At 38.7% G+C, this 15,960-nt stretch overlaps 1 protein-coding gene across 1 annotated transcript in view; it reads right to left on the bottom strand.

Annotated features, from left to right (window-relative positions):
- Nucleotides 1-991: 991 nt before the first annotated feature.
- Nucleotides 992-15,960, bottom strand: part of TFRC (transferrin receptor) — a 31,628-nt gene continuing 16,659 nt past the window's right edge. The window contains exons 10-19 of the mRNA XM_077884243.1: nucleotides 15,531-15,688; nucleotides 14,645-14,764; nucleotides 13,449-13,534; nucleotides 11,904-11,967; nucleotides 10,944-11,011; nucleotides 8,998-9,056; nucleotides 8,705-8,786; nucleotides 6,947-7,168; nucleotides 4,977-5,117; nucleotides 992-4,039 (exon numbers count right to left, since the gene is read on the bottom strand). Of these exons, the coding sequence (XP_077740369.1) occupies nucleotides 3,797-4,039; nucleotides 4,977-5,117; nucleotides 6,947-7,168; nucleotides 8,705-8,786; nucleotides 8,998-9,056; nucleotides 10,944-11,011; nucleotides 11,904-11,967; nucleotides 13,449-13,534; nucleotides 14,645-14,764; nucleotides 15,531-15,688 (1,243 nt within the window). The 3' untranslated portion in view covers nucleotides 992-3,796. The remainder of the gene's footprint in view (nucleotides 4,040-4,976; nucleotides 5,118-6,946; nucleotides 7,169-8,704; nucleotides 8,787-8,997; nucleotides 9,057-10,943; nucleotides 11,012-11,903; nucleotides 11,968-13,448; nucleotides 13,535-14,644; nucleotides 14,765-15,530; nucleotides 15,689-15,960) is intronic.

Genomic DNA, 15,960 nt, shown 5'->3' with positions numbered 1-15,960 from the left:
ACCACCAAATGCTAGCAAGTATGCGAAGCAACAGGAACTCACTCACTGCTATAGGAATTCAAATGGTAAAGCAACTATGGAAGACACTTTGGCAGTTTCTCACAAAACTAAACATGCTATTACTGGATGATTCAGCAACCGCACTCCTTGGTATTTACCCAAATGAACTGAAAACACATCCACATAAAAACCTGTCCAGATATGTTTGTAGCAGCTTTATTTGTTAATTGCCAAAACTTGGGAACAACGGAGACGTCCTCAGGAGATGAATGGATAAATAAACTAAGTTACATCCAGGCAATGGAATAAAATTCAGCACTAAAAAGAAGTGAGCTATCAAGCCATAAAAATACATGTAGAAACCTTACACACATATTACTACGAAGTGAAAGAAGCCAACTTGAGAAGGCTACACACTGTGCAATTCTCTAACTACGTGACATTCCGGAAAATTCAAAAGTATGGGGACAGTAAATAGACCAGTGGTTGTCAGGGATTAGGGGAGGGAAGATGAAGAGGCAGAGAAGAGGGTTTTCAAGGCAGTAAAACTATGATTTGTCCATACTCATAGAATGAACAACACTGAAAGTAAACCTTAATGGAGACTATGGACTTTGGGCCATAATGATGTCAATGTGTGTTCATCAATTGTAACTTGTATCCTACTCTGGTGGAGGATGTTGATAGTGGGGGAAGCTGGGCCAGGGTGTGTAGGCAGAGAGTAAATGGGAACTCCATCCTTTTTCAATTTTTCTGTGAACCCAAAACTGCCCTAAAATAAAACAAAACAAAAAAAGGACACCTGGGCAATTCAGTGTTTAAGCGCCTTTGGCTTGGGTCGTGATCCCATGATCCTGGGATCAAGCCCTGCATTACACTCACTGCAGGGAACCTGCTTCTCCCTCTGCCTATGTCTCTGCCTGTGTGTCTCTCATGAATAAATAAATAAAATCTTAAAAATAAAATAAAACCAATTTTAAAAAATGACAACTCAGTGTTTCAAGCATTTTATTAAGTCAGATAAGGAACTTCCACACTGTTGCATATACCAGCTTGGACACAATTTTAAGGGCATATCACTTGTTTACAAAGATACAGACGAGCAAAAGGTTGGCCAGTCTAATAAGCCATGGTTAGCCAACTAAAATTTCAAGAATATTCAAAGAGGAAACATAGTAAAGGTCATGCAAGTTTAGAATAGCGAGTCATGATAGAGCTCACTTATTTTATCCTTTACCCTCAAAATGCACTTGATATCTATAATCAGAAAAAATCTGAAGTTCAGCAGGTTGTCACTACTCAGATACACATTTCATTCAGGAATATTAAGTCTCTTACCACTTACTGGCTTTTTAAATTAGAAATAACTGAATCCTCACCATAGACGAGGTTTTTGAAGAGATTTACTGCTGTACATGGATGCCCATTATTCATATGATGTCTTCAAGTTCTGGAGCTTTATCATTAAAGTATGAGAAAGCATGATACCCAAACCAGGAATCCCAGCTATGACCTTTCTGCTTGGCTACACTAAATACCAGTTCAAGATAAAATGCTGTGAAGACTAAAAAGACCAAAAGCAGTGAAGCTGTAATAATCTATGTCTTCTAGGTTAGCTTAAGCAGGTGATGCTAAGTCTAAGAAACGTAAGAGACTCTACGGACTTTTTCTTAGGTGTTGATTTCTTCAGGGTGAACTGTCCTATGACAAACAGCTGATTATCAAGTTTATAATGATGGTTGACTAGAAAATAAAGTCTTTAGTCATGTAGCTTCAAACTCATTTGTTCACATCTATATTTAACTTAAAACCACCACATACTAATGGGTAGGTAGAAATGATCAAAGATCCTTTTGCAAGCTTCGCTTCCCTACACCCTTCACCCCCCACCCCCGCCCCTCCACGAGCCTTGCAGGCAAATTTCCCGATTTAAGCTAAAAGGTCAATTCTGGATTCAAAGTAATATAAACTAAGTTTACAGGAAACAACATGCAAATAAGGGGATAAAGTTAAATTCATTTGTCAACAGCAAACATTATAAATGTATACTACTATCCCGCTAAACAGAAGACCTGGAGAAACCACAAGTGAAATACTACATTAGGTTTAAAAACAAAGAATCTTGAAGGAAGTAATTTTATTTTATAGTGGTTGAATTCACTCACCAAATGTTTAATGACCATAAAATGTTTCTGCAACTAAAACTAAAAGAGAATTACAGGGAGCTGGGAATACATGTTAGATACTAACGATCTTCAAGCTTTGAAGATGTCATTGCATGAAGAAAATTATGGGAAACACTGTTCCCGATAATTACGTACACCCTTAGTGTAACATATGGAGATCACTGTCTCCGATATAGACACTGTGGTAGGCAAAAACTACCTTGTTCTTTATACATTATGGAAGACACTGCTCCCGATAATGTGAGTTAGGTTTGTGACAAAGGTACTGGAAATTTTGCAAAATTCGAATTAAAGTTACACCATGGATAAACTGAGCGGTAAAATTTCACACATAGGAGTACTATCACAGCCTTTAAGTGACATTAATTTATAACTTGGTCACAATTCCTTTCCTTTAAGAGAACTTCCACTTTTATCTGGTTGGCTAAACAGAAGTCTAACTTGATTAGCAACTCCTAATTAAATGGAATTCTTCACCGATATTTAGCTTTATAATTTTATTTGGCTTGTGGCTGTTTTCTAGAACCCTCAAATGTTGACCATAAATGCAAAACTTCCAGTATCTGTTGGGTTTTATTAGCAGATGCTGCTTTTATAAAAAAAAACGACAGTATAACTGTCATAATTATGGAAGGCACTGCTTCCGATAATTATCTTCTATAAAAAAAACACCATTTATAGTGAACTCTGTCACTGATAAATAAACAATAAATATCTCAGTGCCAAAATGATAGAAAGCTTTTCCAAAAAATTAACACTTTGGCCAAAATTTGGCAGTGTGTTCTTTAACGTCTGACAAACTGAGTTTGAAATTAAACACCTGAAGCTGGTTCTCTTTTAAAAAATACTTTGGGAAACACAAAAACCACAAAAAACTAATAAAGGCTTATGGGGCAGGGGCAGAGGAAAATAAAATATAGGTCTTTGGCTTCTGGTCTCCCCTCTCATAAATAACCTTGAGGTTAACGCATTAAGGCCTTATTCCTGTGATAACGGTTGAACCTCATCTTATCCAGCTGAAGGACCTGTTTCAGATCTCCTGGGCAAGAAAACAAGTCCCATCTCTTCTGAAAGTTAACTGTTTCATTCAGGGATATGGAAACCAGCTAAATCCTTAAAGAAGGCATATATCTCGTTTGGAGAATGAGGTCTTAACACCTGGTATCTCCTATCCAGCTTCAGGTGAAGGTAGAGGATCACACTAAGCTACCATTTTCAACCTTTAGCAGATACCACCCTCCTACTCCCCCTTAGAAGATACCAGTTCACGTCCTTAGGATTTAGAGCAATAGTTCATGTAACTGGTTCTTACTTTTTCATAACTGTAACAATAAAGAGGCAGTTACCATACAAAGCATTTAAAATTTTAGAGATAATCAGAGAAGATTCTATCTTGAATATCTTTAAGTGGTTATGCACTTTAACTTGAAGTACAAGTACCTACCCCCGTATGAAAAGCTGCTGCCTAAAGACATCTAGGAGTATCAAGGTGGTTGGGTAGAAATTTAACGATATTAGGTTTTGTAGTCCTACTAAAAATTGAGCACAACCAGCACAAGTCTAAAAGTCACACTACCCTGATGTTCTTATAGAAGTGATGGGCATCACATTTAAAGCTCATTGTCAATGTCCCATATGTCACCAGAGAGGGCATTTGCAGCTCCTTGAATAGTCCAAGTTGCTAGAGCCAACTGATTTCTCAACAGTGTTTCATTAAAAGCACTGTTATTTTTCTGACGCAGCTTCAAATGCTCCACTAAAGCTGGCAGAGTGTGAGAGCCAGAACCCCAGAAGATATGACGGAAAGGAGAATCTCTTGGAGACACATAGGGTGACAGGAAGTTATGTTCCACCTACAAAAGCAAAAACACAAGAGAATTTACACAGATTTCTTGCTGTGAGGGAAGGACCTGATATCAGTAAGACAACTGTCCTTCTCTCACTTTAAATGTTAAAATCCCCCACATTTAAGGATGTGGAGAACCAGGCTACTAATCTTCTAACATTAAAATTATAAACTGTCAATTCCTTTGTAAAAGTGAACTAATTGCATTGTTTTTTTTTTTTTTTTAGTTGCAGCATATATATGGAAGATTTACAATTTCCCATTGTAATCAAGTCTTCTACCTCCTTCCTAGCAGATTAAGATAAAAGCTGTTAAGGGCTGAAAACAGGAATACAGATAAAATGACAGCTAAAAACCATTAGTGATCCTTTCCTAAAAATGTTTTTAAAATCTAAAAAGGTTATGTCTAGGTCAAATGCCTCTTGTATTTCTACTTTAGATATGTCAGTTCAAGGTCTTGCTAATAAGAGTTAAAAAATCTGTGCTCAGGGCGCCTGGGTGGCTCAGTGGGTAAAGCATCTGCCTTTGGCTCAGGTCATCAACCCAGGGTCCTGGGATCGAGCCCTGCGTCAGGCTCCCTGCTCAGCGGGGAGCCTGCTTCTCCCTCTGCTGCTCCTCCTACTCTCTCTCTCTCAAAAATAAATAAATAAAATTTAAAGAACATTAAAAGAAATCTGTACTCAATTTTCCCCCCCCCAAACACACAAGGGTTTATTTACAAGCTCGAGCTTGGGTCCAAGTATACCCGACACAGCAGAGCAGGGACTTGGACCCTGAGGTGGGTTTCAGCTTAGTTTTAAGGAATGGTCTAGTCTGTACTCAATTTTAAAGCAGCACAGGATTCTAGGCTCCTGGAGTTACTACTCTAGTTTTTAGAAATGCAAGATTTACCAATTAAAAATCAGCATACTTTTCTTTTCAGTTCTCTTTGGGCATTTACTTACTTTCATGATACGGTCATTGATCTCCCTCATAACAAATCTGTTTGTTCTCTCTGCGTTCTTATAATCTGTTGTTAGTCTGGAGGTGGCTCGGAAAAAGTCTCCACGAGCAGAATACAGCCACTGTAGGTTCAGACCCATCTCCTGAAGGAGAAAGACATTAAACTCTCCATTAGATGTTCTATTTCTAAGGATGTTATTCCACGTTATCTTTCTAATTTAGTGGTTACAACTGCAATGATTCTGATAAGGGGATGACTCCTGGACAAAGCTCAAGACTCCAAGAATGCTAGACTTAAACACCTTACCTAGGAGGTCCCAGACTCTACGAACTTGAATATATTTGTATCTAGGGACGCCTGGGTGGCTCAGCAGTTGAGCATCTGCCTTTGGCTCAGGGCCATTATCCTGGGGTCCCAGGATCGAGTCCCACATCAGCCTCCCTGCGTGGAGCCTGCTTCTCCTTCTGCCTGTGTCTCTGCCCGCCCCCCTCGTGAAAAAATAAATAAAATATTAAAAAAAAAAAAAAAGAAATACAACATAATTTACTCAATACATAATTCCTGTACCATATATTGTTTCCAGTCCAATTTCCCTATAGGGGAAATTTTAAACATTTTGGCTCAATGAACTTCAGAATTCAGTGATTTGTCTCCAAAGTCCCATTTTCTAATCAATTACAATTAGTTTCAAGTTTCAAGAAAGCCATAATCATTAAGATTTATCAGTGATTTACTTCATTTAAGGGATCCGTTATGGATAACGGATCCATATTAATTCCATAACGAGCTGGAAACTACATACTAATATTAACTTCATTTTGTCAAGCATTTGAATATAACACAGCAGGATCAACACTATAACTATTGTTATTTGGGGGATCCCTGGTGGCTCAGTAGTTTAGCGCCGCCTTCGGCCCACGGCGTAATCCTAGAGACCTGGGATCGAGTCCCACATCGGGCTCCCTCCCGCATCGGGAGCCGGTTTCTCCCTCTGCCTGTGTCTCTGCCTCTCTGTGTGTGTCTCTCATGAATAAATGAATTAGAAAAACAAAAACTATTGTATTTGGGTATAACTATTGGCTATGTTCTATCTCCATTTGTGAGATCCCTGGAAGGCATATATGACATACGTCCTGAACTCATAGGTTCAGTCATGGTTCAAATTTTTATATTCTCTGGGACCTCTTTATAAGTTGCTTGAAATTACAAACTTAACATATCTTGGCTAATTAGACTCCAAAATACTTACTGTGGTGTATTCTAGATTTATAACCCACCACTTCTCAGCTTTCCTTTCAAATGAGTTACAAATTCTAAAAAAAATTATACATTAGTTCACTTTGAAACATACTTCAGCTACCAATCATGTCCTTCCTCAGGAACCACTAAACATCGCTCTTCAAACTGGTATTTCAGCAATGAGAACCTGATTTTAGGGCATCTGGGTGGCTCAGTGATTGACCATCTGCCTTTGGCTCGGGTGGTGATCCTGGGTTCCTGGGATGAGTCCCGCATCAGGCTCCCTGTGAAGAGCCTGCTTCTCCCTCTTCCTATGTCTTTGCTTCTCTCTGTATGTCTTCTCATGAATAAATATTTTTTAATCCTTTTTTTAAAAGATTTTATTTATTTATTCATGAGAGAGATAGAGGCAGAGACACAGGCAGAGGGAGAAGCAGGCTCCATGCAGGGAGCCCGATGTGGGCCTCGATCCCGGGTCTCCAGGATCAGGCCCCAGGGTGAAGGTGGCACTAAACCACTGAGCCACCACCCGGGCTGCTCTTTAAAAATCTTAAAAAAAAAAAAAAAAAAAAAAAAGAAAGAAAGAAAGAAAGAAAGAAAGAAAGAAAGAAAGAAAGAAAGAAAGAAAGAAAGAAAGAAGAAAAAAAGAAAGAAAGAAAGAAAGAAAGAAAGAAAGAAAGAAAGAAAGAAAGAAAGAAAGAAAGAAAGAACCTGATTTTAATTAATGCTCACCTTTATGTCTGTCCTGAATTGGTTCATATCCCTCACAAATGAAAGTATTCTGTCATTATACATCTCATAGTTCAGGTTCAATTCAAGATCATAGGTAAGTTTCATTATAAGCTGACCAGCTACTTCTGCTGCTCCACGTGCCATTTTGTTCAACTGAGGAATTTTCTGATTCAGGTTCTCATAGAGATCCATGGTAGTACCCAAGTAAGGATAATCTGTGTCCTGAAAAACAAAGCTAGGTGAATGGACTCACAGGTGGGTCATCAGAGTAGGAGCCTCACATTTGTCTTACCATCAAGGTGATAGTAGTTGCGATTCTTCCTTGCCCACTATTCTGGTACCACTTTTGCTACTTCCTCTGAACCTAACCTACTTCTAGAACGAGCGCTTTCTTCTAGGTCCTATAGAATTCTTATTCTATTGCATTATATACCCTGAACAGATAGATCTCTAGCCAAATTTCTTGAGGTTATATCTTTGTTTTCTTCTCTCTGAGAAGTTTGGCTCATTAAATGACGAAAGAGGACAGCATGCATGAAGTGTGCTTTTAGACTAAACTTGACCTTTTTTTTTTTTTTTAAACTTGACCTTTCTAATGATTCAGCACTCAATCCATTCATACATGTTACCTTTCTAACAAGAATGTCTTAAAAAAAAAAAAAAAAAGAATGTCTAATGCTCACATGAAGTTCTCTACCTTCATTAGACAAAGTATTTCTTCAACTCTATTTCCTACCATTGTCCTCGGTGACAATCTCACTGATAATCTTTTGATCTGACCTCAATTCTTTGACTATATGGTTCTGTATTACCTGCTAGATTTTTGACATCTTAGAAATCAGTAAGAAAAGAAGTTTTTAAAAAACCTTCCGGAGATCAACAGAATTCACCCATAAATCTCCTCAACCCTACCTAGGACCAGACATTCAGTTCTTCCTAGTAGACTAAACAGAGAACTGTGATCAGCTATTTCAATGCCATCCACACTGCTGTTCTAGCGGAAGGTCAAGAGAGTTCCAGCTATGTTCAACTCCAGATCCAGAGCTTACATCCACTCAGACCTTTCCCTCCCTAGTCCCAGGCCAAAACACCCAGTGATAAGAAGTCACATGAGGCCCTGGCCTCTGTGGAATGAATAATTTGATGCCAAAGCCAACGGCTTCCACCCTGACCTCCTATACTAATTCTAAGATCTCTTCACCCCTTAGAGCCCACTCCAGGGCTGGCTTTCCAACTCTAGCACTTTGGCACAGAAGCCTTCATCATTTGTTTACTCAGTAGCTTTCAGTGCCTCCAAACTGGCACCTAAAACAAGGTAATCTTGCTCTCCTACAACTTGGTCTCATAAAGTTGTCTTATAACAACAACTTACATCTGTTTGGCTTTTCTGCTTTTTACTTATAATCCCTGTTTAAGAGATTAACATCTCTGGACAAATGTCTAGAACCATGTTTTAACACCTATCAAGAAAAGCAATGTCCAGGTGAACCTTCCGTTTGGTGGAAATATTCTGTACTTGCAGGGTCCAGTAGGTAACCTTGTTATTAAAACTCATCATACCTAATTGAAAAGACATTCCAGCAAACAAATTCAACTGCTAATTAAGCTAATTGAGAAAAAGTCTACATTAAGACTGGTAATAAGGGAGCATACAATAACTACACATGTCTAACTTCTTAAAACATCTTAAGCATTCTAGGATACTCAAAATCAATCAAAAAAGATCTAAGATATAACTTTAGAGTTCTTTAGACTTACCTCACAAAAACAGAAAGAAACTGCTGGGATTCCAGAATACGCAAGGAAAGGGAAAGCAGCATTATCCAAAGACAATTTCTCGCTGCAAGGAAAGCAAAAATGTGTCTAGAAAGTTTTCTAAAGAGCACTGTGCTATCATGCAACCCCACCCCATCCCCAAATAAATTCTTAAATTGACTCTAAGTATAGGTAAGCTCACTGCAAGGGGAGGGTTAGATTTCTACCTACCACAGCAGGTACTACTGGATGATTCTGCTTTTCTATAAGCTGTTCATTCACTTTTCTCAACTTACACTTTGTTGATCCAGTTGCTGTCCCGATAAAGAGACTGCCCAGTAATCGGATGTTTCACCTATAAAATAAAAAATTAAAAAAAATTAGTGTCACTAAAATGAATCTTTCTAAACATAGTTATTCACAAACATATTTAAGATCTATAAACATTATAAAAAAATTTATTGTATCTTCTTGAAAAAAATTTAAGACCGTTAAAACAATCTCAACTTTCTAAAGTTATTCCTACTAAGCTCATGGTATCAATTCCTTTAGTTACAGGGAGCAAAAAATGTTCTCCTTTAACCATTTTAAAAGTGGCTTAGCCACAATTTCAAACACCCTTTCTAGCATTCATGATATGCCTATCTTCTTTCTGGTTTTTTCCTTGTAGCACATTTTAACTACCACAACCTAACCTGCAAATACATTACAGCCTTGTTGGAGACGCTACAGCAATTCCTAATTTCCCATAGGATCAACGCCAAGTACTCTGACCCTTCTTCCCTCCGTCTTTTTTTTTTTTTTAATTTTTTTTTAAATTTTTATTTATTTATGATAGTCACAGAGAGAGAGAGAGGCAGAGACATAGGCAGAGGGAGAAGCAGGCTCCATGCACCGGGAGCCTGATGTGGGATTCGATCCCGGGTCTCCAGGATCGCGCCCTGGGCCAAAGGCAGGCGCCAAACCGCTGCGCCACCCAGGGATCCCCTCTCCGTCTTTTTTTTTTTTTTTTTTTTTAATTTTACTTATTAATGATAGGCACACAGTGAGAGAGAGAGAGAGAGAGAGGCAGAGACACAGGCAGAGGGAGAAGCAGGATCCATGCACCGGGAGCCCGACGTGGGATTCGATCCCGGGTCTCCAGGATCGCACCCTGGGCCAAAGGCAAGCGCTAAACTGCTGCGCCACCCAGGGATCCCCGCTCCGTCTTTAATCGTTCCGCAGACACCTGGGTGGCTCAGCAGTTAAGCATCTGCCTTCAGCTCAGGTCATAGTCATAATCTCTGGGTCCTGAGATCAAGCCCCAAGTCAGGCTTCCTGCTCAGCAGGGAGTCTACTTCTCCCTCTTCCTCTGTGCTCTCTCTCAAGTAAATAAAATCTTTACAAAAAAAAAAAAAAAAAAAATCCAAGATATGGCCTCTAAACCTATTAGCTAAACCATATCCCTCCTTATTGCCAAACTATGGTCATTCACATGCCTGTCTTTACCCAATGAATACTGCATCTGGCCTTCTTGTTTAAGTATTAGGTATAGTTCATTTATTAAAAAAAAAAAATTTAAAGACTATTTTTAAGCAATCTCTACGCCAAACATGGGGCTTGAACTCACAACCCCGAGATCAAGAGTTGCACTGCATACTCCACTGACTGAGCCAGACAGGTACCCCTCCAGTTTAAAGCTTCCGTAACATTCTAACTCCATAGACACCCCCCACTGAATACCCATAGTACTGCTTAAGCCTCAGGAAATTCTGCAATGTTCCAAAACAGACTACATATTTTTTGACATCAGAGCCCTTCATGTACCACCTCCCTCACCTTATATTTACTGAGAGTAAATATGTTGTTTACCCTCACCTCACATGGTTCAATAGAGCAAATAAGCCAAGAAATGACTTAAATAATGCTGCTAAAGAATTTATTCTAAATTCCTATACTTGAAAAAAAAATAAATTCCTCTAATTGGTTACACTTCTGATGGCTTAAATATCATTTTCCATCTTTTTGTAAATTAGATGAAAACAGGGGAATCCCTGGTGGCTCAGCGGTTTAGCTCCTGCCTTCAGCTCAGGGCGTGATCCTGGAGCCGTAGGATCGGGTGGGCTCTCTGCATGGAGCCTGCTTCTCCCTCTGCCTGTGTCTCTGCCTCTCTCTATGTCTCTCATGAATAAATAAAATCTTAAAAAAAAATTAGATGAAAAATTAAAAGTTACAAATTTTGGAAAATTAGGTATATACTCACATCTTTCATCGTTTTCTCAAGAAGTGAATATAACAGTGGGCTTGCAGAAACCTTGAAGTTGCTGGTACCTGCAAAGAGATTGTTTTAACATTGTCCCTTCTTAAGTAATTTTTACATGGCTACTTCTACAACTAAAAGTACTCGACAAGAAGGAAGGCAATAATCTAGATGAGTGGCCAAATACAACTATCCTCTTCAAGTAGACAAAAGTGTGATTTAAGAGTCAAGGTTTTGGCAACTGCTAACCCTAATTTGACTCAACTGAAGCTCTTACTCCTAAATTTGCAGATGTTAATGTTAATGATTTGTTTTTTGGTACCTTTCTAGTCCACCTATATTAGGGCACTCATCTGCTAGCTACTGTCAACTTCCCATACTCCATACATTCTGCTGTACAGGTAAGAGGGCAATAAAGATTTAGTTCAATTTTAGCTCCTTCCCTCTTTCTTTCCAGTGAGATATTTCACTATTCTCAGTTCATCCACTGGCTTACGTTTAGAACATTCAAACTCTTTTAGAAGTTTGATTACCTGGTATTTCTATTCGTGATGTCACCATCTAGCTAAATGTGAATGAATTAGTCTCTAGAAAGACCATTCTATATGGTATGGTTTAGTTACTTCTGGTCTAAAAATTAGTCCTGACTAGTGGTTCTCAGACTTTAGTGCATCAGAATCACTCAGTGTTTGTTAAAATACAGTTAAAACATAGAAGGTCTGAAATTTTACATTTCTAACAGTTCCCAGGTGATCCTAATGCTGCTAAATGAGGACCACACAGGGAACCTGCATTAAACAAAGCAATCTGCACCCATTCCATAATTTAGTGGATGACTTAAAGCTAAGTCAGTCTTAATCAGGGAATGGACTATGTAAATTGTAAAAAATAATCAGTATCGTTTTAGAGAGTTTTCTAAATAGTTTATCTGAATTCATAAGTAGCTGACGAAAAGATACTTACCAAGAATAGCTTTATCCAGATTAATGTAAGTGAAAGCCTTTAAATGCAAGGAAGAAAGGTATCCCTAGAAGAGAAAGAAAAATACTAAATGTACCAATGTGTTAATCTAATTGTCACATAGAGTAGCTATTACTAGGGACATCTTTTAAATTTATAGTCAATTGAGACTAAATATACAAAGGCAAAAATGATATACAGTTGACTTCCCTAACACAGGGGTTATGGGTGCTGAGCCCCCAACGCAACTGAAAATGCACAATGCACATGTAACCTGACTCCCCCAAACTGAACTACTAATAGCTTACTGTTAACTGGAAGCTTTATAAAAAAAAAAGTTGATTAATGTATATTTTGTATATGAATTATGTACTATATTCTTACAATACAGTAAGCTAGATAAAAGAAAAATGCAAGAAAATCATAAGAAAGAAAATACAGGGACTCCTGGGTGGCTCAGCGGCTGAGCATCTATCTGCCTTTGGCTCAGAGCATGATCCCGGAGTACTGGGGATCGAGTCCCACAAGGTGTTCCCTGTAGGGAGCCTGCTTCTCCCTCTGCCTATGTCTCTGCCTCTCTCTGTGTCTCTCATGAATAAATAAGTAAAAATCGAAAGAAAGAAAGAAAGAGAGAAAGAAAGAAAAGAAAAGAAAAGAAAAGAAAAGAAAAGAAAAGAAAAGAAAAGAAAAGAAAAGAAAAAAGAAAAGAAAAGAGAAAAGAGAGAAAGAAAGAGGGGGGAGGGGAGGGGAGGGAAAGGGAAAGGGAAAGGGAAAGGGAAAGGGAAAGGGAAAGGGAAAGGGAAAGGGGGGGATCCCTGGGTGGCGCAGTGGGTTGGCGCCTGCCTTTGGCCCAGGGCGCGATCCTGGAGACCCGGGATCGAATCCCACGTCGGGCTCCCGGTGCATGGAGCCTGCCTCTCCCTCTGCCTGTGTCTCTGCCTCTCTCTCTCTCTCTCTCTCTCTCTCTCTGTGACTATCATAAATAAAAATTAAAAAAAAAAAAAAAAAAAGGAAAGGGAAAGGGAAGGAAGGAAGGAAGGAAGGAAAAGAAAGAAAGAAAGAAAAGAAAGAAAGAAAGAAAGAAAGAAAGAGGAAAAGAAAGGAAGAGAAGAAGAGAAGAGAAGAGAAGAGAAGAGAAGAGAAGAGAAAGAAGAGAAAAGAAAAACTACAGCTAGAGGACTATACTGTATTTTTTTTTTTTTAATTTTTATTTATTTATGATAGTCACAGAGAGAGAGAGAGAGAGAGAGGCAGAGACACAGGCAGAGGGAGAAGCAGGCTCCATGCACCGGGAGCCCGACGTGGGATTCGATCCCGGGTCTCCAGGATCGCGCCCTGGGCCAAAGGCAGGCGCTAAACCGCTGCGCCACCCAGGAATCCCGAGGACTATACTGTATTAAAAAAAAATCCACATAAGTTGACCTGCACAGTTCAAACCTGTGTTGTTCAGGATCAACTCTAATCAAATCTAAAAAAACATGGTTTCTGGAGGACAAATTAAGTCAAAACAAGTCCAGCTGCCCACTCTAGGTAGTTCAAATACACTACCTCTAGCCATTCAGTGGCACCAATTGCTCCAAAGTCTCCAGCACTCCAGCTGGCAAAGACAATGCTTCTGCTGGGTTTAAAGCCACCTAAAGGATAACAAAAAATTAGTTTTATCTTGGGAAAGGTTATAGGTAGGCAACTGACTTAAGATGAAATCAGAAATTTCTAATTCAAGACAGCAGATTCAAAAATACTTCTTTCCCTTTTGAGACCCCAGGTGAAAGAACAAAAAGAATAAAAATAACATTTTTTAAAAGTAATCTACCAAAAGAAAATTAAAAGTAATCTACGAGGAACAGGATAAATCATTTTCAAATAAGACTTCAAACACATAGTAGGCACCAAGTTTCTACAGGAAGTCACTTTTTTTCAACTCAATTCTTTGAGCCCCGTATCTTCTGAATCAAGAGATACTTGGAAATCATGGTGTAACTACAATGTGTGCCTTCACCGAAACAATCTGCATATATGTTAATCACTTAAAATACTCGGTTACTTTACAAACAACTGTTATGAAAGTAAAAATTCACAAATTTAAGTTATAAGAGTTTTCAGAGAAAACATTAAGACAGCTTCTTTGGGGCTGTGTGTGCCACTGCTCTCCATTTCTCTCCTTTCCTTGGATATATATTTTTCTGTATTATGTGCTTTTGCATAGAAGTTAAGCACTACAACTTACCCTATGACCCAGACTCAAGAATGTGATGGGGGTTTGCATGCATGGGTGTGTGTGTAGAGGAGTGGCATGTACTAAGAGAGAAAGGCTTGAAAGTTAAGTGTGAATATATTATAAATATATATGAACATATCCAGTATTCTAAGTATAATGTATAGAATTACATATTATAACTTTATAACAAAATTATAGAAAATAAGTAGAGGTATACCACTGCTTCCTTCAAAATAGATTCCTTAGAGACCATGCTAGATTTGCCCTATTATTCTGAATCTGTCAAATTAAGAATTAGAGTCCAGTACAACACTTTTTCGGTATTTCAAAGGAGTTGTTTCCCAGTGCAATGAAGACACTGCATGGAAAGCTGTTTCAAAGTCAAAGGCAGAGCCAACAAAAGACAACCTACTTCGTACCTAAGAACTCAAGAGGCCGGCACAAGTGAGCCATAATAATATTGGTAAAAGTAAGAAAGCATATATATAACACATAGATCTTCAAGTTCACAAAATTTGTACTCTACCTTTTAAGACCATATCAGAGAATATCCGGGCAAGTTCCAATAGGAGAGCTGTTCCTACGCTAGACTTTGCAGCTCCAGGACCCCAGGCATCCCTCTGAGCCCCTATCACAACATAGCGATCTTAAAAAAAAAAAAAGATAAATTATACAGTTAGCTCTTTTTACCTGTTTTCTAATATTGAACTCAAGAATAATCATGTTAGTAAAAAGGATAAAAATACAGTATATGTGCTAAGGATAAGGTACTTCATCAAATCTGACTTAGAACTCTGGGAACCAAAAATTCACACGACAAAGAAAAATATTCACGTGACAATACTAATTTATTTTTCCTTATTAGTATTGCTACTCTTTTTCCAAATTACCAGTTAAGTTTACTCATCGACTACTTATTTGTGCCCTCTAATTATTCAATAAGCAACCTAAGTCCAAGGGCTTTCCTCACTAAATGGCAGGACTATTAGCTTCTGCTTAAATAGGTAGATGGTCTATTCGAGGGGGTCAGTAAATCACAGCCTACCTGCGCATTCAGTACATATCATTTATGGCTGTTTTCATGCTACAACGTCAAAGTTAAGTAATTGCAACAGAGACTGTATAGCCTGCAACATCTTTATCATCTGCCCCCTCTAAGAAGAAATGTGCTTACTGCTGATCCATTCAGTAACTTAAAGAGAGATTACCTAGTCATAATGGTCAGTTTTTGACCAGTTTATTTCCTAGAACCTATTATCTTCCAATAAAACTGACACTTAAACAGTTCGCTTCAGGACAGACAAGAGTCAGCATCCACAAAACCAAGCCAAAGCCAGCTTGCCAGCACTCCCTCTTCTGGCCACATTCTTAAGACAAAAAAAACAAAAAACAAAAAAAAAAAGGGTCCTTACCAGGTTCTTCAAAACCTTTAATAACTCCAAAAACGTTAAAAATTCTTATCTCTTTCAGCACATTGTTCACAGTGAGCTTCACATTCTTGTTTGAGGACGTTTCCAGCCTACACGAGGGGTCTATTTCCCAGGCAGAAGGACAGTCTCCTTCCATATTTCTAGAAAAATACAGACATCAGAGTTTTTTGTTTTTTTTTTTTAATTTTTATTTATGGTAGTCACACAGAGAGAGAGAGAGAGAGAGAGAGAGGGGGGCAGAGACACAGGCAGAGGCAGAAGCAGGATCCATGCACTGGGAGCCCGACGTGGGACTCGATCCCGGGTCTCCAGGATCGCGCCCTGGGCCAAAGGCAGGCGCCAAACCGCTGCGCCACCCAGGTATCCCTCAGTATACATTCTTTTTTTTTTTTTTTTTTTTTAAACTAAATGG

This window comes from Canis aureus, chromosome 35 (assembly GCF_053574225.1).
Source record: "Canis aureus isolate CA01 chromosome 35, VMU_Caureus_v.1.0, whole genome shotgun sequence".
NCBI classification, from domain to species: Eukaryota; Metazoa; Chordata; class Mammalia; order Carnivora; family Canidae; genus Canis; species Canis aureus.
Note: the sequence above shows the minus strand (reverse complement) of the source record. Positions and strands in the feature narration are given on the sequence as shown.